A 26,889-nucleotide genomic window follows, 5' to 3' on the forward strand; every position below is an offset into this window, starting at 1 on the left:
ATATCACTACGTACAGCAAGAACGAACAAATAGCCAAGCCGTAGTGAAGCACATCCAAAAGGCTGCTGCGGATAGCACACAAGAACATATCTATATCTCATATCTATCACAAATGCATTTCATTACATTATTTAAACCTCTGTCATCCGTGTCACTGTCGGCAAATTCAGTGACATAAAAAAGTATGCTAGTCTTGCAGCGACCTGCCGTGATTGCACTCAGTGGACGAGTGCATATCCAAATACGCATAATACCCCAATTTGCAAAGAACACAGCAATATAGCTAAATTAATTTTTGCAGCAAGAGTATTGGTGTGATATTACTGTTCAGTTCATTAAACTGCTCAGTGGCAGCTTGGAAGAAACCAAACGCTTCATCTTGAGCTGGGAGCTCCAGCGATATTACGCTCAGGGGTTGAGGAGGTAATGTCCATTGACCATGATGCTTAACAATTAATAATTATTCAGTATTGCTGATCACTTCTAAAAACTTCCTCAAGTAGCGCAGCTTAATCCTGTCTTGAGGATCCTGAGGGTCCACGGCCCCGAGTATGAGTCCTTTATACTCAGTGCTTTGTCAATATCCATCATGGCTGAAATTCTTATAGCACTTGCAGTGTTCAACGACTCCTTTAAAGACGGTCTCTCTAGTGGCGTATATGTCAATTTGTCTGGTGATTTATTTGTTGGGTAACTGAGCTGGTATCACCTAACTCATTCAGGTAGACAGAGTGCATGTGTGTGTGTGTGTGTTTTAGTGTGAGTCATGGAGAGAGACAATGAGCGAGAGAGAGAGACAGTCTATGCAATGCAATCGCACTTGGCCTGCATCCACTCACACTGTAATGGGAAAAGCAGCATACAAGCGTAACTCTCATGAGAAAACAGGGAAAGATGAGAAAATAAGTGGGTCAAGCACAAGGCGTGAGGGGCAGGACTGGCGAAGAGGACCTCGCTGAAATCAATGCAATTCTCAAGGCTTGCTTTGGTGGGATATCGAACACCAGAAAAGTGTACTGTGGTGGTAAATGACGGGCTAAAAGCTGGAGGTGCCCTATCTGAGTTTGATTATATCATTCCCAAGGCATTCTCCGTCATCAGATCTTGTGAGATAAGTATCATAATAGTTGTGTATTTTTGCTGTTACAGTAAATGCTACCCAAATTGTCGGCCATTATAACACTTGTCTCCCCAGATAGAGGGAATGATACATCACTAGTGTTCTGGTGTTAAAGAAGCTAATTGTTCTGTCAGTCCCAGAGCAAATGCAAGCTGGCCTTCACAGCAATTACCAGGGATATAACCATAATGACAGCAAACAAACAACACTCCCAAAAAAAGCGATATAATTTCACATTTTTAGTCAGACTTCTGTTTATTGTCACTTTCACCTGCTGATGTAGCAGCTCTGATTGGTAAGAGTGAAGGCCACTTGATAGAAAGCGTCGACCCTTCAGAGAAAACGTGGCCAGATTCCTCATTTACGTTACATTTGATGAATTTGCTCACGTTTTTTATTATAATTTGGTCATGACCATCAGTCAACCAGGAAAAACTAGCTAGCTGCAGCATGGCAGCGCTGTTATAATCAGTTGCATTGTCATTTCAAACAATCCAGTACAAATACAGCCAATTTAGAAATGAAACTACACATTCATCTATGTGTAAATCATTCGAGCAAGGAAAGAAATTTGTCCCTTGATTATTTTAATGGTAAAGTAGGTGGAAAAGGCAAGAATGCTACAAAAGCTTTAACCTGATCATGTATAGAATTTACAGGGGCGATCTCACTATATTTTTTTTAGAAGTCGTAGAAACAGCAAGCAAACTTGATCTTGGTTTAAACATACCCCACTCAAGGTCTTGGGACATTTGACACTGTTAAATATGTTATTCCCACTCTCACACTTTCAGATTGTGACTTTTGTGGCTTTTTAATTGTGCAGATCATATATAAAGGCAATAATATGCTCTAAGTTACAATAACAAAGCCATCCTATCCTTTCCTATCCTGTCCTATCCTATCCTATCAAAGCAGGAATTTCCCAAGGCTTTTTCATCACACAGCTTTGAATACAAACATGTCTGAATCTCGTCAGGCCTTCAGATGTATGCAGATGAGTCTGCTATATGTGTGTCAGGCCGGACCGTCACCCAAGGCTCTCACACGATATAGGCAAAATATCCCGAGGCTACAGTTGCATACATATCCAAGCTGTTTAAGCAAACAATGTCCATATGCCTTCCTTTGGTCCAGGACACAGCATTGAACAGACAAAGTAAGGGAATTAAATCCAAAAACATTGAACAAATTATTCAGGCTTCTGTTAAACTGTGCACACTTGAGCAAAACTAAATTGTTCCACATTTAATTAGTTCCAAACTGTTCAAGGTTTTGTGATTCATAGGTCGTAATGCTCTTTATTTTCCAAATTACTGTGCAGGTCTGATAACTGCTTTAAATTTGCCAACTCTATACTCTTCTATAAATGTTTACGTAACCTGGCTGCTGAGGTTCTTAGTGGCATGTTGAAACCTTTTTGGGCTTTTGGCTCAATTACCAGGGGCGCTGCTGTGGGAAATTGCAAAGTGCTCTGTCACAAAACCTCCTTCAGACAGACAGCTTTTTTTTTTTTTGCCATAAAGAGGATCAACATATGGAATCCCTTACGCACACAACACAAAATTGACCATAATTGGGACCACTTAAAATACAAAATGGAACACTTTCTGAAGAGCAACCAGCCATGATGGAATCACGGGTGACCTCCACTCTGTCGCTGTCAGCTGCATCCCTCTTTCTCTCTGGCCTTCTCTCTCTCTCCAACTCTATTGCACTTTTCTGTCTATGTTTTTTAAAGACAGCTACATTGCAACTTAGATTATGACATGAATAATAGATTGAATACATTAATGTAAGTATGTTGTCCGTTAAATATTTATTTTAATTAAAATATTACGTGGAATCACACTCCATAAAGCTGCCCTTGCTGTCTGCCATTCATGTAGACTTAAATCATTTCAAATCACAGCTTATTCAATATTTTCTGCCACCAGTCAATAGATTTAGCCATCAATGCTCTGTGGCATTTTTACACTTGAGCTCCTATAAAATTGAAGCAAATGATAAAATAGCAGAAACATAATAGAACTTTTCCAGAGTCCTCAAGGGAAAATCCAGCATTTCAATGTCATATCTACTTCATATAGTGTCTCAATATGAATTTGGTAAGCGCCTTAATGTAATATAAAACACCATGGGTCTAGATCAGGGGGAGAAAAAATCCCATTTACAAATTGTGTCCTCGTTTGTTAGTGGCACGGCACCTCAATTACCCAGTGAGCAGGTTTTTATTTATTCATGCAGACAAAGTCACGTATTCATGAGGATTAACCCAAAACTCGCTCATAGACTGGCAGGCACAGATTGCATATTTTACCATATGAGGAATAGCTGACGCGTTTACCCTTAGAAGATTGAGAGAAAGCAAGATGAGAGAAGGAGGAATGGCTGAGTGAGCTTCTGGGTCACTGCATGGTCAGTTTCACTAACTTTATTCTGATTTGTGTTTTCAAGAATATATAAGAGGGAATTATGAATAATGTGTGCAGTGGAGAGTGTTCATGCTTTGCAGAAGTGAAAGAACATATGGCGCTATAATAGGAGATAGGAAATACTGTGACTCCATGTATATGTAACCCTGCTTAGTGCCCCCCCTCCCGGAATATGGGCGTGTTATCTAAAACTGCAAAAACTATTTGAAAGGAAATATTGCCTGAATGAATACAACATCCACATTCACAAACAAGCTTAGAAAGAAAACAGACAATATCTGCATCAATTCCAGTAACAAAAAAAAAAGAAGAAAAGTCATACAGTGTTACACTGAACGCCAACAAAATACATTCCCTTCAGATCAAATGTACTCTCTATGGAAAATATCAAATCATCCTAATAGCCAAACTTCTCTTCAGAAATTGTTAGGGAAATCCTCTGTCCCCTGTCATATTACCCACATTTATCAGGATGCAGCATAGCCATTACGTCTGGGGGTTTATCAAATTATCTGCTTGCAGAATGGCCGAAAAGGGACACATTACAACCAGCCGACTTTGTCTGAGCTGCTGCAAAGCAATATTCCGGGATGCTGCGGCAACCAAAAGCAAATTATGGTGAACATAACGCAGAGTTCAGTGGAGCGTTAACAGAATGGATGGCCCTATCCTGATTTTCTATCTGTTGGGACAGATGTCCCTAAGTCCCTGTGACTCGTGAGGTGGACGGCCCTGTAAGCGATGGCAGATGCTCCAAAGGTAAGACAGATGGATTTTGCTGGGGCTCTGTGAAAGTATGCACATTTTTCACTTTGGGAAAAAAAAAAAAAAAAATAATCATTTGCAACACAACAATGACAATTGTAATGCCAAGCTGGGAATGATAAAATAACAAAAACTTAAAATAAGATCAGACCTCTTAAATTACAGATCCAGAATATGCAGATCAGTATATTTTCAAGGTGTTTTGTGGGAGTGCAGATCTTAACCAGAGGCTGGGTCTCTTTCCCTTGCTCTGCAAAACATATTTTTCAACACTGAAGACAGTCCAGAAAAGTGCAGCACAGAGAGACCGTTTGTACCCACTGTACGGTTTCTTTTGTCATGAACCATAAAGACAAAGCACACTAAAAATAATTCTCCTGCTCTGAGCAATCCCTGAGACGCTATAACATGAGAAAAAGCTTCCATTCACAGCTCATGATGTGTGTGATAGTCTGTCTGTCTGCAGCCGTCTGCAGCGTGCGTGGGGGATGTGTGGGTGTGTAAGTATATTAAAGTAAATGAGCGCCTGCTTGAGAGCACGCAGGCATGTGTCTGCTGCACATGTGATTATGTATGCATGCATGCCTGTTCAGTCCAGTGCTGCTGACAAGTAGCCCAAACCAAGCATTTCACAAGCACCTCGCCTTCTAATGCACTGTGAGATCGAGCTCCCATTGTTGGGTAATTGCCACTGATGGAGAAAAAAAAAAAGAACAATATTTCATTCAACACAATCTGTGGTAAACTGAAATCAATGAGGCTGAATAGTGTATTAAAATTTGATCGGATCACTGACGACCAACAATGACAACAAACAACATGGAACAGAGCTCCTTTTTTTGAACAGACAAAGCCTCTCAGCGGTTTAAATGTTGTTCAATGTGGCCGGGATAATGGCGGCTTATCGATCCTTTCGGAGTTTATTCCAGCCCCGACTTTTTCAGTGCTTCACATTAATTTTGAAAAGAGGCAGTGACACTATGCGAGCTGCGTTTTGGAATGTTCTCGCGTTGCGCTGCTGTGTTTACGTTTAATCTCATGCAGCAGGAGAACCACGCTGGAGAAGGATCAGCGAGTGGAGGCCTTCAAAGACCCTTAGGTTGTCAATGGTAGTGTTTTGTGCTCGAGATTTCTGATCTCAGCTGTAGTTGTACGACGTGGGAGGTTTGTTCAGCTAGATGCAGATCAAGGTGTATGCATGCGCTTGTGTGTGCGTGCTGTCTTTGTGTGCCTGGCGTGTGAAGTTTCTGCATGCGCTGCGCATGTGTGAAAATAATGGTGATTAATCAGGCAACCAAAAACCAAACAGGATTTTTTTATATATTTTTTTTTTAGAACAACAGCAGATACACAGAAGAGGGGAGAAAAGTGGGTCAGGTTTTAAGCTTCAAGTATGATGAAGTTGGACTTTAAGAAGGATTTTTTTTGGCAACCAGTTCTTCTTCATTCTCTATATTTTCATGAAAGTGAACAATTAGGAAACAGTGCTTCTTTTTATTGAACACAAATGCTGCACGTGTGGTCTGTGAGCTCTCTTTTACACTGTGCTGTGCACACAGAGCTGCATTTGTTTTACTCCAAGACTAAAACGGTCCCAAATTGACATTCTCCTGCATTTTCAGCAGCTGCCTCTTCCTTTTATTCTTTATTCTCTACTTTCCTTCATCTCAACATTTATTGTTTGTGCTTTTCCTCTCCATTGTATGTTTAGACAGGCGTCTAACAAAGCTTCAGCAAAGGAAAGAAAAATTTTAAAATGGAGCTTTTAGTTACCAAATTTATTCAGTTCCTTCAGGGATGATTTCAGCCGCACATTCAGCATGTATAAGAAGTTGAGTTACGAGAGAAGGTTTTCTATGCCGTGTTACATGGACCTGTATTCCCTCAATCATCCTTTATGCCACATGAAATAGAAGCCAGCATGAGACCCTGTGGCACCTCTGTCCAAACCACCATGTGTTGTATTAAGGGTGTATTATGGCATGGGCCAGTGACTCCCAGATGCGACAGCAGGGCTGATCATCAATTATTATACCTCAGTGGATCAAAATGAGCATATCTGCTCGTTCCAACATCCGCAGCGCTGGCCTGTGGCGACCGAGCGGCGGCTTAGTGCACCTCCAGTCCCCCCGTCCACCATCCCCTCTGCACCTGTGAGCTCAGCGACACCAGCCGGAGCCCTCGCAGAGGCAGTGGGACATGCCTCGAGACAACATCTGCCTCCCCTTGGTGACCTGCCGAGTTAAGCCAACTGCAGAATCAAGGGCATGCTCGTAGAGGTCCCTGATTTTATCATAACAAAGACTTTTGCCGGCGCTGCTGCCTGTAGCTGGCTTCAGGAGGCGTTCCAGTCTATTTTCTGCTAACACTTTGAACTCACTGTCTAACACTTTCTAACACTGTCTTTCTTTCACTGTCTTGCCATTCTATCTAAAATGAACACCGAGGGATACATCCAAAGAATCTAGATTTATGTCTGCGAAGACATCAGCCACCACTGTTACAAATACATTTTTGAGACTTTGAAAAGAGGGTAGATATTCTTAGATTTGAAATTGAAAAAAGCTGGTTGTTGAGTTTTTACAACAAAACAGTATTATTAATATCATCATGTATTGTGTTATGTCAGCATTTATGTATTATAAACCCAGTAACATGACAGAAAAAAGATAAAACTATTAGAGAGTTCCTTTAGTCAGTACAATTTAAGTTGCATATTCACAATCGGTTCTGTGACGAGTTAGCTTTCAGCAGAGGGAGCCTCTGTATGACAGATGTTTGACACTTGAAATCCAGCGGGACCCCTGGCTGAATGGAACCAGGACAAATCAATGCAATCACGCAGGTGTCTGGGGAAATAGGGACAGGGGGACACAGTCTGTCCGCTTGCTTGCCGGAGCTCCTGGCGAGGCTTGAGCACCAGGTCTGCTTCTGCATGGACTGGCAGACAGCTGACTGACCTCACGAGTGCTACATTGCCTTCAGGTCCCCACAGATGCCCGGGTAGAAGTGCCTCGCGAACTTGACCACGGTGAAAGTGATGAATGCCTCCGCTCGCTTGCTGAGGAGGGTACACAACAACTGGGTTCAAGTGTGCGGTGTCAAGCCCCTCAAAAGCCCCCCAACATTTTTTGTTAGGTCAAACATGTCCCGCTAGGCCCACCTGAAAATCTCTTCCCTCAGCGTGTCCCATCCGAAAACCCCATCCTCTTCCTCCTCTCTTTTTTTTCCTGCACTCATTCAGCACAACTCCTTCTTCTTTTCCTTGCCACACTCTCACTCCATTTGTCAGAGTTACCAGCCTGTGAGTGGCTTCTGAAGTGATCCATTTGTCCGTGAATACCAATTCATCAACCAGTCAGTGCATACATTGATCGGATGGGGATAGGGTCCTATACAGTACAGTGGGGAGTAATCCTGTTCATGCGTGCGCATTCAACACCTGGATTAAATCACAGCAGTAACTCAGGATGCAGATTAGAAACATACTGTAACCTGCATGCTTTATTATATTCCAACCAATTGAATTAACTGCTGGTAACTTCATCAGAATCTGAGCGTGTGTGTGTGTGTTTGTGCGTGAGGGCGTGTGTGTGTGAACTATTACACATGAGATTTATTGCAATTTTATGCCCGTGCTTGTGAAATTAATGATTTCACAGGAAAATATTGCATTTCTCGTGAATGACACATTTTAGTAGAAATATGCTAATACGTGAAATATAGACAGATGGCATCATAGTTGTGGCCGTCTGTCATCATATCATTGATGTCATTGCAGCAATACTGCAGCTATCACTGTAAATTGAATCTCATCAAAACTGCAGTTTATCCCACGGTGATTTCTTATTGAAAATAAGCCAGAGTAAGGCAGCAATATAAGTTTACATTGGTCACAGCATGCCGTTCGCAAATTGCAAATTTCTCTTGTTTTGTTCCTCCTTGCTATCCGTCAGCACACTTGTAACATTCATTTAACTCTGACGCATCAATAAATGTGCTCTTTTCGGGACAGGGAAGCTTTAGCATGGCTTTGCTGTATGTTTCCAGCCTGCCATGCTGTTCTGCAGCCTATCAGGACAACTCAGGTCAATAACATTAAAGGCTGGGAGAGTTGGTGAAAATACAACCCCTGCGATGCTGTGGTCTGCTCAGCCTTCAGGAGACATATTGATGCACAGTTATTTTGGTCAATAAGTCCTTCTGAGCAGAGGCCATCCTTATCCTTGAGACTGACTGCATGTGAAAAATGAGAAAGGGATGAGACCATGCATTTTAATCTGTCTGTGGCGCTATATCTTGAAGGGGGGATGAGAGGGGAGAGAAAGGAGAGAGATGCACTTCCTCTAACCCCGTCTCTGCCTCGCTAATGCTGTTGTTAACAATAAGCCATACCACTAGTTATACTGAAATACAACACCTCCAAGCCAGAGCATGATGCCTTATTGACATACGAAGCCGGCTGACCTCTGACCTCATGTCTGAATTTATAGACACATACAATCTCAAATTAGGAGATTTTCTATTCACACATTTTTATATGCACAAGCCAAAGTAGATCCATCCCCCTTTGAAAGATGCACACATAATGTTTAGAAATTAAATGGGGCATATCCACTGGGCAATGCTTTGGGCTTAAGTTTGAACTGGGAAGTGGCAGGCATGGACATTGTGTACAGAGTGTGCGCACGTGCGTTAGTGTGCATGTCGTGTGAGCAGGGCGGGGTCGGTGGGTGGAGCGGGAGCAGTTAAATTGCGAGGAAAAATGTTAATGCTAACACAAGCTCTCAAGCTAAAAATGAAAAGTAGTGGGATTTTTGTAAAAAGCTATCTGTAACAAATGGCCCTGAATAAAACATCAGCACATCTATATTTTATAGCTTCCCATGTTTTCCTCCCGCTTCTGAGGGGAGTGAAAGTTTCTGCTCTTTCAGGCAGGTATAACCTCAGCTCATCACACTGAAAGGACAGCGTGATTCTTTCGAAATGTGGGGAGGGTTGTGGTGTCCAGATCTACGGCGAGATTTCTTCAAAGTGTAAAGGTTCAGGTAAGTTATTATCTGAGGAGCTCTGACATAAAGGTTTAATCGTGTTTACTGGCTGCTTGATTTCAACCAGGTCGGATAAAACAAGGGCAAATAATTTTGCTACACAGTCTTTTGCACCATATGTCAAAAACCATTCGCATCCAATAAACAGCTTGTCCATTTTTGATTTGAGGTGAGGTGTTGTTGTTTTTAATGATTCATGTTTGAAGCCGCTGAGATCATATCAGCTAGATGGAATCAAGGACCAAAGCAGTTCACCTCTCTCGAACCGAGCACTTCACAGGTTTAATATGCAGTCCGAGCCATATTCCAGTTTAGGAATCACAGAGTCAGTGAAATGGAACAAAGTGAATTGCAGGCTGGGGCCTTTGAGCCTCTATCCTTGTTTGAAGTCTCTCTCTATCCTCGCCGAGTTCAGAATACATTGTCCAGAGACACGATCAAACTTGGCAGCTATTGATCCCTTCCCAAACCAGACACGAGACTTACTGAACATGTTAACAACTTCGGAATGAGTATTTTAATTGTACATGTCTTTGAAAAGCCCACTCAAGTCACAGCGCTGCTGAGTGAATTTGAAGTACCAACTGTTGGACAGTCAAACATGGTGCATCCGGCCAACTTCCCTGTTTTTCTCTTAAAAATCTAGCTGAACTCTCTGAGTATTCACATCACATCTCTCGGGACACACTAGAGCATTAACAAATGTTGAAATAAAAGTGTTAAAGGATAGAAGGAGAGTTTGAGAATAAATACTAAGTATGTGTCACTCATGAGCTTTAGGCTGTTGGTTTTATGCTTTCAGTCTAAACACTGTCGAAATTATTTTGCAAGTCAGCTCCAAACACTGTCAGAAGGTGTTCAGCTTCCATTATAGGTGTTATTTTCCTCTGGCCTTGACATCGAAGCACTTCCAATACTATGAAAACTGAGCAGTAAATGCCATGCGCTGATTGTCCCGAGATCTTCTAATATCTTTTCCGGGCTTGTTCTGTTGAGATCTGGATGATTGTACCAGAAAGCTCCTGTCTCAACTTCACAGAAGACTTTGGCAGGGCAACAAAGACAGGGCCTAATACTCTGGAAAAGGAGGTTTCTAACATGACACTTTTCAGTCGTTTGAAGGAGGGTGGAGAGAGATTTCTGCGAGCTGAGTTGACTCCTCCAGATCAATAGCTCGTCTCTCTCTCTCCGAGACAACTGGTGTGGCATTTGAACCAGATAAAACAAGGGTTCCCCTCCACCTCACCTCTGAGAACTGAGCACTTCCACCAAATCCCAATCGGTAAAGAAGGATACAGACGAGTCCATCTAAATCCCCTTCTGACTCAGCTATAGACCCCCGGCGGTCAAAAAAAGGAGAGCAGGGAAAGAAAAAAAAAAAAATCTAAAATCATCTTAAAAGGAAAAGTCCAATCTATGTAGGTTAATACTCACTGTTGCTTCATTTAGCTCTGTTGCAAGCCCACTGGGGCAGCTGTAAAAAGTTCTGGGAGCCAGAAGGCACAAAGGCTTTTATTTATTTATATGAGGGAGAATATATATATCGAGAAGCAAACGGGTGCAAATGATGTGAAAAATAAAGGAGTCTGAAGACGTTATCGTGTAGATTGTGGGATAACTGCAAGAAAAAGAATATGCCGCATTACCATTTTATGTGCAGCATGAATTAAATATACACGCAGCAGCCAGAATATCTCTGATAACATGACAATATGTAAGGTCATGATGTGAAATGAATGAGAAATGCCCCCCCCCCATCTTTCAACAACCACCAGCGAGACGTATCCTCAAGCAAGGCACTTCATTCTTAATTACTTTAGTGAAGCTGCTCATTTGTCAGCAGCGGCAGACGATGAGATGGGCTGGCACAAGTAAAAGGTTGCCCTGGCGGCCCCTAAGTGTGTAAATGTGGAGAAGGGCATTTCTATCAAAGAGAACGCCTGCTCAGCTAACTTTACATGAATAAAAGTTGAGGGAAAAAAAAAATCAAGCCTAACAGTCTAGAGCAGTTCATCATCTTTCTAACCTGTGGTCAGCCAATTATCCTGATCTTGCAACAATGTTGGACTTTTCACTCTCTGAACAAGGGTCCTCTTCTCCCTTGCATGTCAGCTTAGTCTTTCCCCCTGGTCGCTGATGACATTGTAACACTAATTACAGCTAATTGTTCTATGCTGAATGGATTTAGTCACATTGTAAATGATATGCCATTGGTCAGTGTCACAATGTTTCTACAGAAAAATTCAATGGGGAATGGAAATTTGCACAAATGAATGTAATTAAGAAGCACATTCATTACTTCTAATTGCATATGAGAACCCTCAAAGTGAAACTGAGATTGGACTCATATGAATAATTAATGCAGCTAACTGTACTGAACACTATGGCGTTGTTGCCGTCACACAATGATGAACTAAAGCGTTGGTATGAATGACAAAACGTAGCGTTGCAGTTTTGCACCAAGGCTGGCTGCAGAGTTCTAATCACAGCCATTTTTTTGTGCTTCCTCATGAAATCCCTTTATTCATGGGCAGATTGTGTCTAGACAGTTGAATTCCAGTCTCAGTGCAAGCCTGGCATTGGCTGCTAGACATACAGGGTAGAGTCGGACGGTTTGAGGAGTATTAAAAATTCCCAGTGGTCCCAACGTGTTTGGCACACTGGATCAAGTCAAGTGGCCTTTTCCAAAGACAAGAAAAAGGGCAGTTGTGAATCAGTCATCTGGAAACTCAGTCTGAAAGCCATTATGAAAATGTTGGACGTACAGAAATCAAAGAGTTGAGAACCTAACCCCACATAGTATGAACTCAGCAATCCTTTAATCAGATTACTTGTCTACTGGCATCAGGAATTATTTATAATGTGCTATAAAAGCCTCAGACACAAAATTGCGCCAAGCGGAAAAAAAAAAAAAAATCAAAACCCCCCCAAAAAAACAAAATCATTGATTGAAATGTTTTATTTGATCAAGAAATTCCCTGTTGTAAATAGTCTATATTTTTATAATACGCTGTGCAGCATGTTTAAAACTATAATCTTATTATACTTGCAGTGTTTAAAAAGGATTGGCTTATCTTAATAGCAGATTTAGATCTTAGGCAGACAAGGTGTAAGCTGGTCATTTGAAAGCCATATGCCACAGATTAAGATACGGCACTATACTGTACAGCTTTTTCATGTTTCTTCCAGAGACTAATGCACTACTTCAAAACTGCCTTTAGTGAGCTGCTTGTAAGTGGGCAAACGCACAAGCTCCTAAATCCCTCAACTCCAACAACAGGAGAAAGAAATAAGTATATTACAAATCATCCAGAGAACAAAATTGTGTATTGTTTGAAAAATGTGAAGGATTTAGACTCAGGGATTTGCTCCCACTTTCCTGCACTTTGTCTGAGGGCTTAGCACTGTTCGCTGTTCGTGACATGATGATTCCCATCACTCAGCAAAAGCCTTTCAGGACATCATTAAAACAACATCAACGTAAAAATATTAATAAGTACGGAAAAAGAAAAACACAGGATTTAATTATTCAATGTCAACAAAGCTTAAGTGATCAGAAGTGCAGGGACATCACGAAGAACAAGGCCACAGGTCATTACTTTTGAGAAAAAAACAACCACAAAATCAACAGGGCACAATGTCTGTGCCAAGATAGGTCAAGAATTACATTTTCATCAAGTGGATGCTTTTAGTTTTCCATGTAAAACACTGTTCTTAGTGATTCCAGGACATGTCAGTCACTTCTGATATCTACAGTCGAAGATAAACCTCCCTAGCTGTGCTGAAAACTGAGGATGCCACTGCACTGAGTCACTATGAGAGACCGTCATCTGAAGCAGCAGCGTGCATCCGTCTTATTTGAGGGAAGAGATGCATCGCGCATCATTATGCATTCCTGTTTTTGATGTTTTGATGAACTGTTGCAGTTTGGCCAAAAGGGACAGGTACGATTCATCATGCCTAATTGTTCTGGATGTGTCGTTCTGTAAAAGCCATCTGTCAGACGTACGGGGGCTGGACCTAAAAACACACATGCTAATGATATTAATTCAAGGCTTTTATCTATTTGTCGAGACAGAGGAGGAAATATCAAAACCTTTGGAACAATGTGTGACAAAGGAGGTGACAGCACAAGACTGATGGCGGGGTGGTGAAGTAAGCCTAGAGGGGGAAGCAAGAGCCCATAAAATGAACAGCCGCCTAACTCATAAATAATAGAAACATAAAATGTCATATGAACTTTATTTCAAGAGTGGGTGGTCTAATAAAGATGCAGGTTTAAAGACGAGTTGAGAAATTCATTGTCATAAGAAGGCCACATGGCTCGCCTTTGGCACAGACAATTATTCAGGGCAAGTTGACATTCAGGTCCAAGCTGAAGCACCTTTACAAAACAATACTGCGTTTGGCTCTTTCTGCCGCTGCTAAAGTCTTTCAGCTCTGTTTCTTCCTCCTCACTTGGAGCCATTCCATCTCCTCTCCCCTCTTTCCACTTTTCCTTGTTCTTTCTGCTTTACAAATTGAGACGACACGATAAGAGATTGCCACCGCCATGCCAGCCTGGTGCTCATTGATAAAACCATATCTAATCCATCTTAGGCCCCCCTCTGTCACCGACGCACTCATCTCTGAGACGGTCAACATGCGCAGGATCCATCTCTCTTTTTGAACTGAGCAGCACAGAGTCAGAGTTTATCTTTAAACTTCTGGAAGGATAAAATGGAGCCGGGTGAGTCAGACGACTTCCACTCTGTCTGCAAATGATGTGAGAACGTGTGTGCGAGCGCGTGTTAAATCAGCAGCGTCTCAAAGCAAATGAAAGAAAAGTTTTGCGATGTGTTACTGTAGGTGAGAATATATTAGGTTTAAAGCATATTCTTAATCAAATTATACAGATATTAAACATGAGCTTCCTGTATTTCTCATAACCTGCAAAGCCATGCAATAAATATCTGAACGCTGCATAGTTCTACATATATTTCATCAGAAGAATATATATAATCATAATATTAAACAAATCACTTCATACATGATGTTAAAACAACCGCACATATGATCAGGTCTTGTAAGAATTACATTAGCTTTAATATGTGATAAGGTTACAACAGAGCATTAAAAAGGAGCTTTGTGGTCAAATAATAAAAATGACTTTTCTGATATCAAACTACTAATATTAGTCTCCAGTGTTACACTCTCTGTAACTCTGTTAGCACTCTCACTCTGCTGTGATTTTTAATGCAGCAATTTGTAAAAGTACACATGCATTTACTACATTAGCATGGTCTTCTATCTAAAGCTAATGCACCTCAACAAATATTACCCTAGAGGGAAAGTGGGTAATAAGTGCGGTATTTGAGTAAGTTTATGAAGTATGAGATGTTTATGTCACTGAATATTAATGAGATGATGAGCAATTGCCTCTGTATATGAATGAATCACATATATGAATCACTGCTGTCACCATAGTGAATACATTAAAGAGAACAGCTGGGGAAGGCGAGGTTTGATCATTAGATGTATGTGTTTGCGTGCGAGTTCGCGCACGTGCCTGGTGTGCAGATGTGCGTGTGTGTTTGTGTGAGCGTGAGGGAATATGCAGGTCAGCTGGTTAGGCTATCGTGTAAAAAAAGAAAAAAAAAAATTCTTGCTGTAACTTGCAATATCCTGTTATCAAAAATAGAACAATCACAAATGGGACGGACCTTTGCATGTAAATGAGCAGGAAGCCATCACCAGGATGTCAGCCATCCTGTCTAATGTCTAACAAATGCATTCAGAATCACACGCGCACTGACACCCCGGCCCCAGGCCTGTCAGCGCAGCTGCTGGGGAGGAAGATGCACCAAGGACTGTTGTCTCACTTACAGCTATGACACAATGGCTATACAGCATGTAGGTGTATGCAAGGCAATCTATTTCTACCTGTCCTGTTCATTTTCTCAGCTGGATATTAAAAAAGAAAGACCTGTTTTTTTATGACAGGTAACTCCAAGCATTGGTTAAAGCATTTCTGGCAGTGATACACAGGGGCCACAGGAGGAGTGAAGGTCTGCGCCGAGCTGAGCCTCCATCCAGTCTGCAACATTTGATAAAATCTGATGCACCAGGACCAGAATATCCAGCTTGAAGTGGGGTGGTGGTTTGTGACAAGGACACATTGATAGGGGACTCAGAATAGCCTTGTTCATGTTAAGGTGGAGCAAAAATCATTTCGGCAGCATCATTGGCATGCTGCTGGCACACAGGCTTTGGATCCACACTACCGCTGGTGGAAAAACCCTGGGTCCTCCGTGGTGCGTCTTAAGCACTCTTCTTTTCCCCCTCAGCCAGTTATTTGAGCGATAATTAAAAAAAAAAAATCTGTTGTATATGGATGAGGACGGAGTTGTGCATCCCCTGCGTTCAGTGGAGCTTTTTATGGAGAACATCACTGGGCAGTAAGCCATGCAGTGACAGCTGTCTTGTGAATCATTTGAATAAATTCAGCAAAAGAGTTCCAACTTCAGAGGTTAAAATTCCCCTTACGGGGTGCAGCTTAGCACTGGACAACATTTACAGTATTCAGGCTTACAAGATTCATTGTCAATAATAAATGCACAATGGTGCAAGCTACACCCTTAATATTATTCTGCGCTCCCATGGCAACAGATTAAGTGCTTGTTTAGATCAAATCCAGTTTAGACGGTTTTCAGTTTTAAATCTCAACATGAAAAACTGATAGATACGCTACATGGAACAGAAGTTTGTTTCCCTCTCAGCAGCTCAGCCCTCCTCCTTGGTGTTGTCCTGCTTGTATATAAAGAATGACCTCACAAAAACAGCATGTACAGCAAGGCAGGTTTTATGTGCAACTAGCTTGTTACCAGTTGTTGGACAGAAAATGGTCTCTTGTTAAGTGTTTGTAGGCTGTGTTGTTGCTATGACAATCACAGCTGTAATCTCAGTAAACGGTTTCACTGTCTAAAAACACAGATGGCCACCTGTAAATTACATTGAGAAAAGCCTGCCTCAGAAATCGCCAGAAATGCTAGTAATGAAAAAACATAAATTAACAGATTGGCCTGCTGTCTGAGCAGAGCGAGCTCAGTACTCACTCGATTCAGGGTCTGAGTTTCCGTCTCCCTCCGTGCGGCTGTTAGGTGATGTTTGCTCGTAGTACTCCTCCTGGGGGAAGCTGAGGGGAAGAGGCTGGGCGGTGCTGGCCGTGCTGCTCGGCTCTGGGTCTCCCAGCCCGCTGTCACTGCAGCTCTCCTGGGAGCCGTCGGGGAGGTGGAACGTCACACGGCGCTGGGTCTGGAGCACACCAACAAACAAGAAATGTTCTGTTAGACACGCTTCTGTTTCAAATGGCTGTTAAGCGTTTAAAAAAAAAATAAATAAGGAAGTACAGCAGTCAAATGTGGTTGAAAAAATATTAAATTGTTTGCTGCTGTGCCTCCACAAGCTTGTCATGACATCTGGACAGCACAAACTCATCTGCCCATGAAAAAAAACAAAAAACAAAAAACACGTGCACTTATTGTTGCTTTGGATAAAAGTTTCAGCTAAATAAGAGTCTGCGATATAAATGTAATGTAATGCAAATGATAAGTCTGGGAGCCACTACAGTCAGTTATTAGGCAACATGTCCTGAAATCGTAGCTACTGTGATTCTAAAAACTGTTTTTGCTCTTTTGTTGTTTAAGAATGAAGAGTTAGCTCATCCAAATGTTGAAAAAAAAAAGTCAGGTTTCTAGACCTAGTGGAGATTGATGGAGTTTTTCCCCGTTCACAACATTGTAGAATTACATCTAGAAACAGTGTTAAGTTTGTGCTTCTGTGGATAATCCATCACACACAATGAGAGCAGATTTTTTTTTTTTTTTTTTTTTTGCTGTGGAAGGGCCAATGAAATGTCCAGATGAACAAGGACGTTTCCTTTTAGAGCAAACCAGTGTTGAATTCTTAAAAATGTAATATTTCAATGCTTTGAGCACCACAGTTGAAATTTCCCCCACCTCCATCGCACTGAGGTGAGGAGAGAATCTCAGAGACGGATATCTCAAAAGCCAGACTCTTATTTGGGTGAACTGACCAGCCTTGAGCAAAGTCTTAGTGAGTCACTGAACCGATGTAATCATCCATTCACAGTCTCTTTTTTTGGTGTTTTCTTATCAAAACGCTGACTCATTTAGCAGAAATATTTCAAATTGTGTCCTTAAAAAGTCTGCTCCTCTGCACCTTGCTCAAAGTATCCTCTGTTGATATTCTTTCTGCTCCCACAGAGAGTCTTGGCACGCCACCACTGACAAACAAAGATTATTAATATCATCATGACTGGTGACAACAATGCTCTTTTATGGGCGAATGAGCACCGTGAGATGGCATTTACAAGGGAAGTCCTTGCCTAATTGTATAAAGTGTTGTTGTTACACGCCCGATACTGCATCCATCATCTTTACCTGCGTTTAGTTGGAAAATATGCCAAAACTGCGTCCTGTCACCAGGGGGACTAATTGAAACAGTGACCTCATAACCCAAAAAATGATTTCTGGTCTGTTGAGTCTGCCGAATTACTTTTCAGATAATAAACTGACTCCAAGATTTATAATTGAGACTTCCCGGCCTGATAATAGATGGGACGTGTATTAGCAGGTTGAACTATGTCCTAGTTTTCCTTCTCACCCAGTTAAGACACAAAAGAAGTGGAAATGTGTGTGGAGGCTGAGACTTTGATTTGTAAAGTCTTGGGGATCACAGGAGTGTGGGCATTTTCTTCTGAAAGGTGCAGGCCTCTTTGATTTCTCTGGAGGTTTACAGAAGTTCATGTTGCGACCTTTCTTCAGAGCGAAAAAGAAAACACGCTCTGTGTAGTGCTTGTTCGCAATTCCGCCACAAAACAAACCGCACAGTTCCAGTCATTCATACAGTCATATTGTGAGGCACACTGGGTAATCTGGACACATCGCTGATTACATTTTTCACTTTCTTGTTATTTATATATATATATATATATATATATATATATATATATATATATATATATATATATATATATATATATATATATATATATATATATATATATACATATATATACATATATATATATATCTTTTGCTCGGAGTTTGACAAAGAGAAAAATGAGGAGTGAGGAGATCAGACTTGGCTTTGAGGTAATATCTGTAAAACTGAGCATTGTCGCAGTGATATATACCGTAGCTTGAATTCATGTCTTCACACGATTCCCTGAGTAACATCACACTGCATCACGCTGTATAAGGGCATAAAACACATAAAACATAATTACGCCCTCAGCTTCGGTTATTGCGGTGAATTTTATTCGTCCCATTATTCAAACTGATAAGAGATTTTTTTTTTTCTCCGAGCAAATACGACTGGAGCGCGCATGACTATCTTGATTTTCTTCATCACTATAGCAATAAAAGCAATATGCAAGCCCTGAATTAAAAAACATCATTAACACATGCTCCTTTAAGCTCAGGAGGAGATGTCTCTGTGCAAACATGTTTTTCCTCAGCCACTATAGAGTGTAGATAAAGCACTTATTGTTCTTTGATAAGACAAAATAAGGCTTGGAAAATAGGAGTGAGGGAGAGTGAAATAAAGTCTGGCGCTAATGAAGGACAAACTGCCAAAAACCAAGTGCACAAAAAGCTTCATTTAAAAACTATCAGAGAGGGTTGACTAACCTAAATCCACACAATTAGCACCCTGAAAGCACAACTGAGTGGTTTTCAATATTGGGATGTTGAAACAGCTAGCTAAATATTCTATTTACTTGATTCATCTAGATCCCGAGGCCACAAATCACTGCGTGTGAGTGTTTGTGTGAGTGCATGCTGGTAAGAAAAAGACAGATAAGACATAAGAAGAAGAAGAGCGTGCAGTGAACGAACAGGCACACAACCTTCAACTCCTCAACTGCTCAGAAAGAAAAGCTTTTTGCACTGCTCTGATTTCTTAATCACACAAAAATATATGATGCAGGACTGTTTAAAATTCATCCTGTTTTTTTTCTTTTTCTGCATGTGTTGTGACGTCTTCTGCTGCCAAGCGATGAGGGACATTTCTAAAGTTCTGTATGGGAAGGAATGTTCTTCCCCTCTCCTCACGCAGTTTCATTCATTTCCTAAGACAGAGAGGAGATGAATACCTTGTTGGCAAAATCATATAGCTCCGTGTGCCATGTTTGCCCACGCTTTGAAGTCGTCTAAATATCTACTTGTTCTCAAACAGTGTTGGCAGCTGTTTCTCAAATTACTGGAGGATGCAGGCAAAAGCAAAGTCCAGGTTCCAGCAAAAAGAAAGAGCCCACTTATGGAGGGTTGGCAGCTCTACAAAAAGCATGCTTCTTTTCCACATGACTCTAATTATTGGAAACTTGCTCCAACAATGGCATCCAAAATCTATTAGAACAAACAGCTGTCTGTGACAATTAGGACACAATCATTTTGCATAAGGGAGTGTCTTCATTTTTAGACTGCTGTTTATCCAAGCCCGTTCAAGTTGGTGCCAGATGTTACGAAAAGCCTAATTTGATTTCACGATGCACTCGCTGCTAAGTCGTTTCGAGCTACAGTATTAATTACAATTAAATACCATTAATGAGTCTTAAATAAATAAAAGTTTTGCTCTCAGCGGTGATGACCAATGTGAATAAAACATTCATGCAGAAAGACAAACATGACAAACAGAAAACAAACATTCACAGAGGAGTCAAGGTGAGTGTTTTGCTAGGCATTATCACTTATTTAAAGAAGCTGCCAGAAATCCATAAAGCAAAGACAAGCTGCGGTAAGAGATATCAAGACCAAACAAAGCCCGTTCAGCCAGATAAAACACTGCCTTGAGAAGTATGTACACAGAGATAAAATGAACAGGAGAGATGCATGCCAAGTTCTACCATATAACAAGGCAGCCGATCCAAAACCCTCCCTCTGGTAACCACCCAGACAACAGGCGTGTGGGGCTGGATCCACGGGCTGCCGGATTAGAAGTCCGTTATATTTAGATATAGAGGAGGAGAGGCCAAGTGGCTGCAACCTTGTCCTTTGGTAAGCCCAATCTCTTTGAGTTTTATTATTTTATATACTTGTTCCCCTACTAGCACTCTCTGGAAGCAGCGAAAGAAGTCAGCGCTGCACAGAGAAGGACTTGGCTGACAACCACCTCACTTTGAGTGATAAACAGGGACCACTTAGGAGTGAATCAGGGGAGACTGGCTCTGCCATTTCAGATAAGGATCAGCTTGCGGGCACACCTAGACCTGCATAAATCCCTTCAGAGGAGATGGTGATTTGTCAAGTCGCACATGTCTTATGTGGAGGGGGGGATAAAATAAAATAATAATAATAAAAAAAAAAACAGCAATGGCAAGGTATTTATCCAAAAAAAAAATAAAATAAAATAAAATGCGGCCTTGCATGTCCCTTTTCAGCTTTTCCGTCAAGATCGTGGACCATCTGCTTTTACTGTGCCGGGCGTGTCCTTTCTTTTTGTACATGCTGTTCCAGCGCTGCCTTTTATGTGTGAGGTGATGCGCCACTGCCTGAGTTAGCGGGAACATGCAAGAAGGAGGTGATTCTAGCAAGTGGGTTGAGAGATTACTGGGTGATTTTTGACAAATCCAAATGATTTCTTTACAAATTTCATCTGTTACTGAGTCATCTGCTGTGACGATCTTCTCTGTGCAACATCAGCTATGGCAGCATTGCTGATATTCCCCCAGTCACTGAACTGTGATCACACTTGTGAGCACAAGAAAACGTTAACAATTTGTGGTCAAATGTTACCAATATAATGGCTTAGATATAAGTAAGCAGCAGATACAGTGTGCACCTGTTGTATTATAAATCCACCTCAAATAATACTACAAATATTGAACAATATTCGAAAACTGTGGGACTTCTCTCCAAAAACTGCAGTAAGGACTAAACACGCAAGCGGTGGCGTGCAGGATTTCACAGCAGCAACATTCTCGGCTGAAACTGAATTAGTCTGAGCGTGGAAGGACTCACACAGTCCTGCTCTCATTGACCAAAGACAAGTGAACTCTGTGCCTGTGTGCCGCAGACATGAACCGTAAGATGAAGAGAGTAACCGAAACACTGAGAGGGAAACAGAGGCTATGACGGTCAGCTGCCACAACACAACTGGATTTAATGTTTAAAAGCAGTTTTTTTTCTTATGAGTGGAATGCCCTTGAGCTGAGAGGAATGTTCCACTTAAACATGCAACAGTACGGATAATTGAAAGTAAAGGCATTTTCATGTCACTCTCAGCAAAACCTTACAGTACGGCTGCCTTTAGAGGGATGAGAAAAAGCCTTCGATTTTGATTTCTCAACGGAAAAATATGAAGTTTGAGAACACATTTCTATTACTATTCCAATACAATACTATCTATTTTGAAGAAAAATAAATACTGTATGTAAAGAGAACTGCGTCCACAACTTTTCAGTCACATGCATGCAACAGCATAGTCACAACAGTAACGAAGCAGTCTTACAGAAAGAAATGCTGCTGTCGGATGGAAACCTTGCATCTTTTCACAACCCCAATGTTTGGAAAAGTCCATTAACATTTAACCCACAGAGCCTTTCAACTGAACTTTCGAATTTCACATGCCGACAACAGTGCACAGTTTCTTGCAAGAAAGATTACAGGTCACATGCAGATTTATTGTAGGTGTAACCTTTGTAAAATATAGTGATAAGCACAAAAAAAAAAAAAACCTGCATAGCATCATGCTCTATATGTGCACATGCAAGGAGGAGCAGAGCAGAGAACAGAGAACGGAAGACTTACATTCACAGAGGTTATCTTGCCAAGCTGACAGGCCTCCTGCAAAGAAACAAGAACAGTCACATCATTGTCTGACTGTAACTCTGCAGAGGATTGACTATGGAAATGGATATTTGGAGCACATGAAGCAAACTGCATTGGGAACCTTCCAGTCTTCTTAAAGTCAGTCAGGGTTCACAATTGACAGCCTCATAGATTTGTGTGTTGACAGTTGTTTTTTTTTTTTTTTTAAGCTGGAATTGAGATTTAGGATACATATTGATTCCCTCTTCAGATGCAGAGTTTGTACAGCAAATTTCCGTGCTCGGTTGGCACGCCAGCAAACCGGGCTGCAGAGCACACACCGTCTCCCCAGAAATGTAAAGAATAGGGCAAACCTGACATCCTGACAACACAAGCCATACAACTGACACTTTGATAAAGATGTTTTCTCTGCATGTCAGGGAGGAAAGTGAACAGAATATCAAATGAAGCATCAAAAATTAACAATAAACAGAGACAAGCTTCTAAATTGGGAACAAAAGACACCCGCAAGCCTGCAAAATAGCATCCTCTCTCTGGGGACTGAGATAACTCACAGAGAGATAAGAGTATTTAATTTTTAATCACCAATTTTGTTTTCTTTGTACTGTGTATAATAATCTGAGTACATGACTTGATTTGCAAAGAAAATAGAATAAATCTGGCAGTGAGGAGGCACTTAGACAGGGGGGAAGCAGGGAGGACTGCTGGGGTGGAACGGTGAAACAATGAACAGGAAACAAGTTCATGTCAACAGATTATCCCGCCATAATTGTTCACCAAGGGATGCTCGTACTGACTGAGCGATAGAGCAGTGCACCCAAAGCTATTCATCAAAAACAAAACGGAGCTTCATGGTGGACAGCTGAACTAAATTAAAAAGTAAGGTTTCCAAACTTCTGACAAATAGCTACCTGGCTCAGTGCAACAGTTGTCTCGTATAGTATTGACAAGAAGTGAAGTTTGTGTGTTTTCTGTGAATAACAATACATCACCAGTAGTTTGTCTCTTGATTGGATTTTTTTTAAATACATATTTTGTATAATGGTAGTTTGGATTTTTCATACACCTCTGCTATAATGCCAATATAAAAGGGATCACTTGACTAACCCACCAATAATTAGTATTAGTACTTATCAGCTAAAGAGCCAATTAGTTGGTGGAGACCAAAATAGAGCAAAATTTTGAACATTGAACCGACATTAACACAGACACATGAGTCCTACTGAATGACATCCCTGCTTTGTATCTGATTGATATGTAGATAGGCAACAGTTTGCCAAATTGTTTGTGATAGCAGTGCAAAAACTGCATGTAGGCACAGTCTAAATCAGTGTTCTACATATGGAGCCATATATAGGTTATGTTTAATAGATCTTACAACCATGTTATAAGCTGTTATGTATAATTCATACTGTACCTATCACTACAGCAGACCATCATTGTACTTTGAACTGAGACAGCACTAACCCCTACAAATGAATTGATGAGACTAAGGAATGTAAAAATCTTTCTTTCAAAACAAAAACAAAATGTAATTGAAAAATAGAGGTTTTTCTCTTTTTTTGGACTTCTTTGCATATTTGAGCACACTGACATTTGTCAGGTCTGTTTGAGGAGATGCTCATTTGCATCCACTGACTGGTCATTTAAAGCAGGATTTTACTCGAGGCTGCCATCAGACAGTTGTTTCTTCTCCAAGTAATGTTTTATTCAGCATCTCGTGACACAGACTTCAAGTTAGAGACCTTGCCAACCAATTAAATATATGATAATGTACATGAGGGATCTGAGAAGGTGACCTGTGGTTGTCTCATATTTAGATGACATTCAAAACAGTAGTTTTACATCTGATTGCTGGAGACCATAAATGTGTGAGTTCTCGCTGTTTTTTTTTCCCCTCGTCAGTATGGATTGGTCAGTGACCTTCTCTCTGTATGTACGCCTCTCAAACTAGCGGTTTCAAAGCACCCACATGCGAGCCTGGGAGAGAGTTATGCTTAAGATAAGTGCATTTGTTGGTGAACCACATCAAAGTACAGAGGGATGTCTTAGCGAGCAAAGGCAGTGGAGCTCGAACCGAGCCTTTGATCACCCCAGGCACTGTGATCATTAAAATATTGGATAAATAATTGATTAAAAACACCAGACCTTATTGTGCTCTGTTTCTGTATCAAAACGTATCCTAATTTTGAGACGCAGTAGCTGCACAATGATTGAATAACAAATGTAGGTAGAAATGAAAGGAACATATAGTACGTATTGTAGCATCGCATAGCATGCTCTGCCAAAATGTATGCAAACGATTACACTTGGCATTGTTGTGACGTCTAAAGCACATTCTGACGACAGTGCAGTCTTTTGAGTCCCTGGAGTTCCAGTATAAACTGGAGACAAGTGGAAGTGCTGGGTTTGAGCTATGGCATGCCAGGCTGGCACAGAGAGAGAGCGATTGGGTAATAATCAAAAGCCATACACAGAAGGTAGGTAAGAGTGTATTCCAGCTGTGCGTAGGTGACTGGAAGGTAGCTAATATTACATTAACAATGCAAGAGAAAGCTGAGCCCACTGTGTGCATATCAGGAATATTAAAAGGAAAATTTTCCAACAGCTTTTGTGCATAGGATAGTAAATCAGTCTCCTCCAGCACATATACATTTACATTTAGAGTATAAAAATAAATCTAAATTTATCAAGTTTTATTCTAGTTCCAACAATGCCAGGCCAAAGAGTTCTTTATTCATTACCGTACACACCTCTCAGGTTTAAAAGAAATCCCTGTTATGTGTCATTTTAGTGTGGCAGCAGTAATCCTGTGAAATAAAAGGCCGAGCAAACAGCGCATCCCTCAATAAGCGTTTGTCACAGGTGGGTGAGGAGGCAACAGCAAACCTACTAACTTTACTGAGCCGTCTCAGCTAGTGCGAAGTTCATGACGTGAAGCTCTTGTTTCATCAATCTCAGAATTCAAGCACAATTTAAAAAAAAAACGCAGCTGCCAGCCGCTGTATATAAAACGAATCAAACTTAGTTGTATCCAAACAAAAATAGCCAGAGGTGCTGTTTCCAGAGACAGACATCTTTAAACACATAGCCAATCAAACAAGTACCTCTGGACTTCCAAGGTCTTATCGTTCCGGTTAGTTTGATCATATTTTCTCTTGATTTCCATGAGCCCGATGACACTGGGGTCCGTCAACATGAGATTATGATGGAATAACAATCAACTTCATGTTCCTTGTTCTCATTTTCACCAATTACCCCGGCTGGTGTCAAAATGATCTGTTGGCTTCACAAGGACGTATTCCGCTATATCATAGTCATAAATTTTGCATTTAACCACTTTTTATATGTCCTAATTGAACTAGCTGACCTCTGCAATGTGTCGGCAATAGAACACTATCGCAAAGCTTTGTGGAGTTCTTCCCCATTAGCAATGAGTTCAAATGTGGAAAAAAAAGGAGCCCCAAGACGCCTCATTGCAGTTTGTGAAAATAATTTAAAGGGTCTATGATGTGATAACTTCAAGCTACACTGACAACCTTAAAACCTCTCATCCCTGGGGTCCCCACGCGCCTAATAGTCTAACACTAATGAGATCTGCTGCTGCCATCTCTACAGCCTCCGCACATTATGCTTTATTTCGCAGCGTACGTACCTTTGGAGGTGGTGAGAAGTGAGACAGAGAGACAGGAAGCATGCTAGCTAGCCACAGTCTCTTGAGCTGCCAAAGCTCGCCCCTGCGTATTTCACATTTGTTCTGACTCTGACTCAGGGGGCCACCGGTGAGGCTCACTATAGTGTGCTGCTGTTCTATTCAGCTAGTCTCCCCGCATGAAGTCTGTGAAAATAATGGTCGAGCAGGACTTGTCAGGACTACTCGGTATTCCTGAAATGTCAGGGCAGCGCCACAGTACACGACTGTTTGGAGAGGCTGGTAGAGAGGCGCGGGGCCTGCCACGGAGCGCTTATCCCCACGGATGAGATGGATGAGGCTGAATTCATCAGCGAGAGGAAAAAAAAATGACAGCTTCGTCAGGTGGCCGTGTCACAATCGCACGCATGCAGACATATGCGCCAATAATACAAATATTCACAGTGGAAAACTTGGACGTGCGCGCCATCTGCTCGCATGTGCAGGCACGAGAGACGCAGGCGTCTCCGCCAAGAAGCGGTGGGCAGAGTTCAAGTTTACATCCCTTGTATTTCTGGCAAACGCAGCATGTCTTAGACAGCGTGATAAAACTGTTGCAAACAAAACACCTCCTCATCAAAAGGGGCTAATAAAGTCTTCAATATACTTAAGTGTAGCCTTAGATAAATAGAATCCCCATTTCCCTCTGCATTGGTGTTCGGTTGTCCAAAGCGTATTGATGTACTTATTGACATTCAATAAAGGGAAACCCTCTCAGCAAACCGCACAGAGTGGTGTAAATCCAGTACGCTTCAAGGAGCAACTTTCCTCTCACACAATTACTAGACAGCAATAATGTCACAGTGTGTTCGAGCCAATTTTGATTTACAAGTGGACAACATGTTGCCTTTTCTCCAGCTTATTATTATTAAGTGGTCCGTATATGTGTGTTTCCCCTGGACAATCCCCCGTCTCGCTTCACTCTTAGTGAGGTATTGATCCTCCCAGCGTACCGGCCCCTCCTGATTTCATTAGGCTAGCTGCTGTTAATTACTCC

At 41.4% G+C, this 26,889-nt stretch overlaps 1 protein-coding gene across 1 annotated transcript in view; it reads right to left on the reverse strand.

The window, feature by feature from the left end:
- Positions 1–26,889, reverse strand: part of pcdh11 (protocadherin 11) — a 117,087-nt gene that overhangs the window by 25,308 nt on the left and 64,890 nt on the right. The window contains exons 4-5 of the mRNA XM_041944401.1: positions 22,181–22,216; positions 16,466–16,664 (exon numbers count right to left, since the gene is read on the reverse strand). Coding sequence (XP_041800335.1) covers positions 16,466–16,664; positions 22,181–22,216 — 235 coding nt within the window. The remainder of the gene's footprint in view (positions 1–16,465; positions 16,665–22,180; positions 22,217–26,889) is intronic.

This window comes from Chelmon rostratus, chromosome 9 (genome assembly GCF_017976325.1).
Source record: "Chelmon rostratus isolate fCheRos1 chromosome 9, fCheRos1.pri, whole genome shotgun sequence".
Classification (NCBI taxonomy): Eukaryota; Metazoa; Chordata; class Actinopteri; order Chaetodontiformes; family Chaetodontidae; genus Chelmon; species Chelmon rostratus.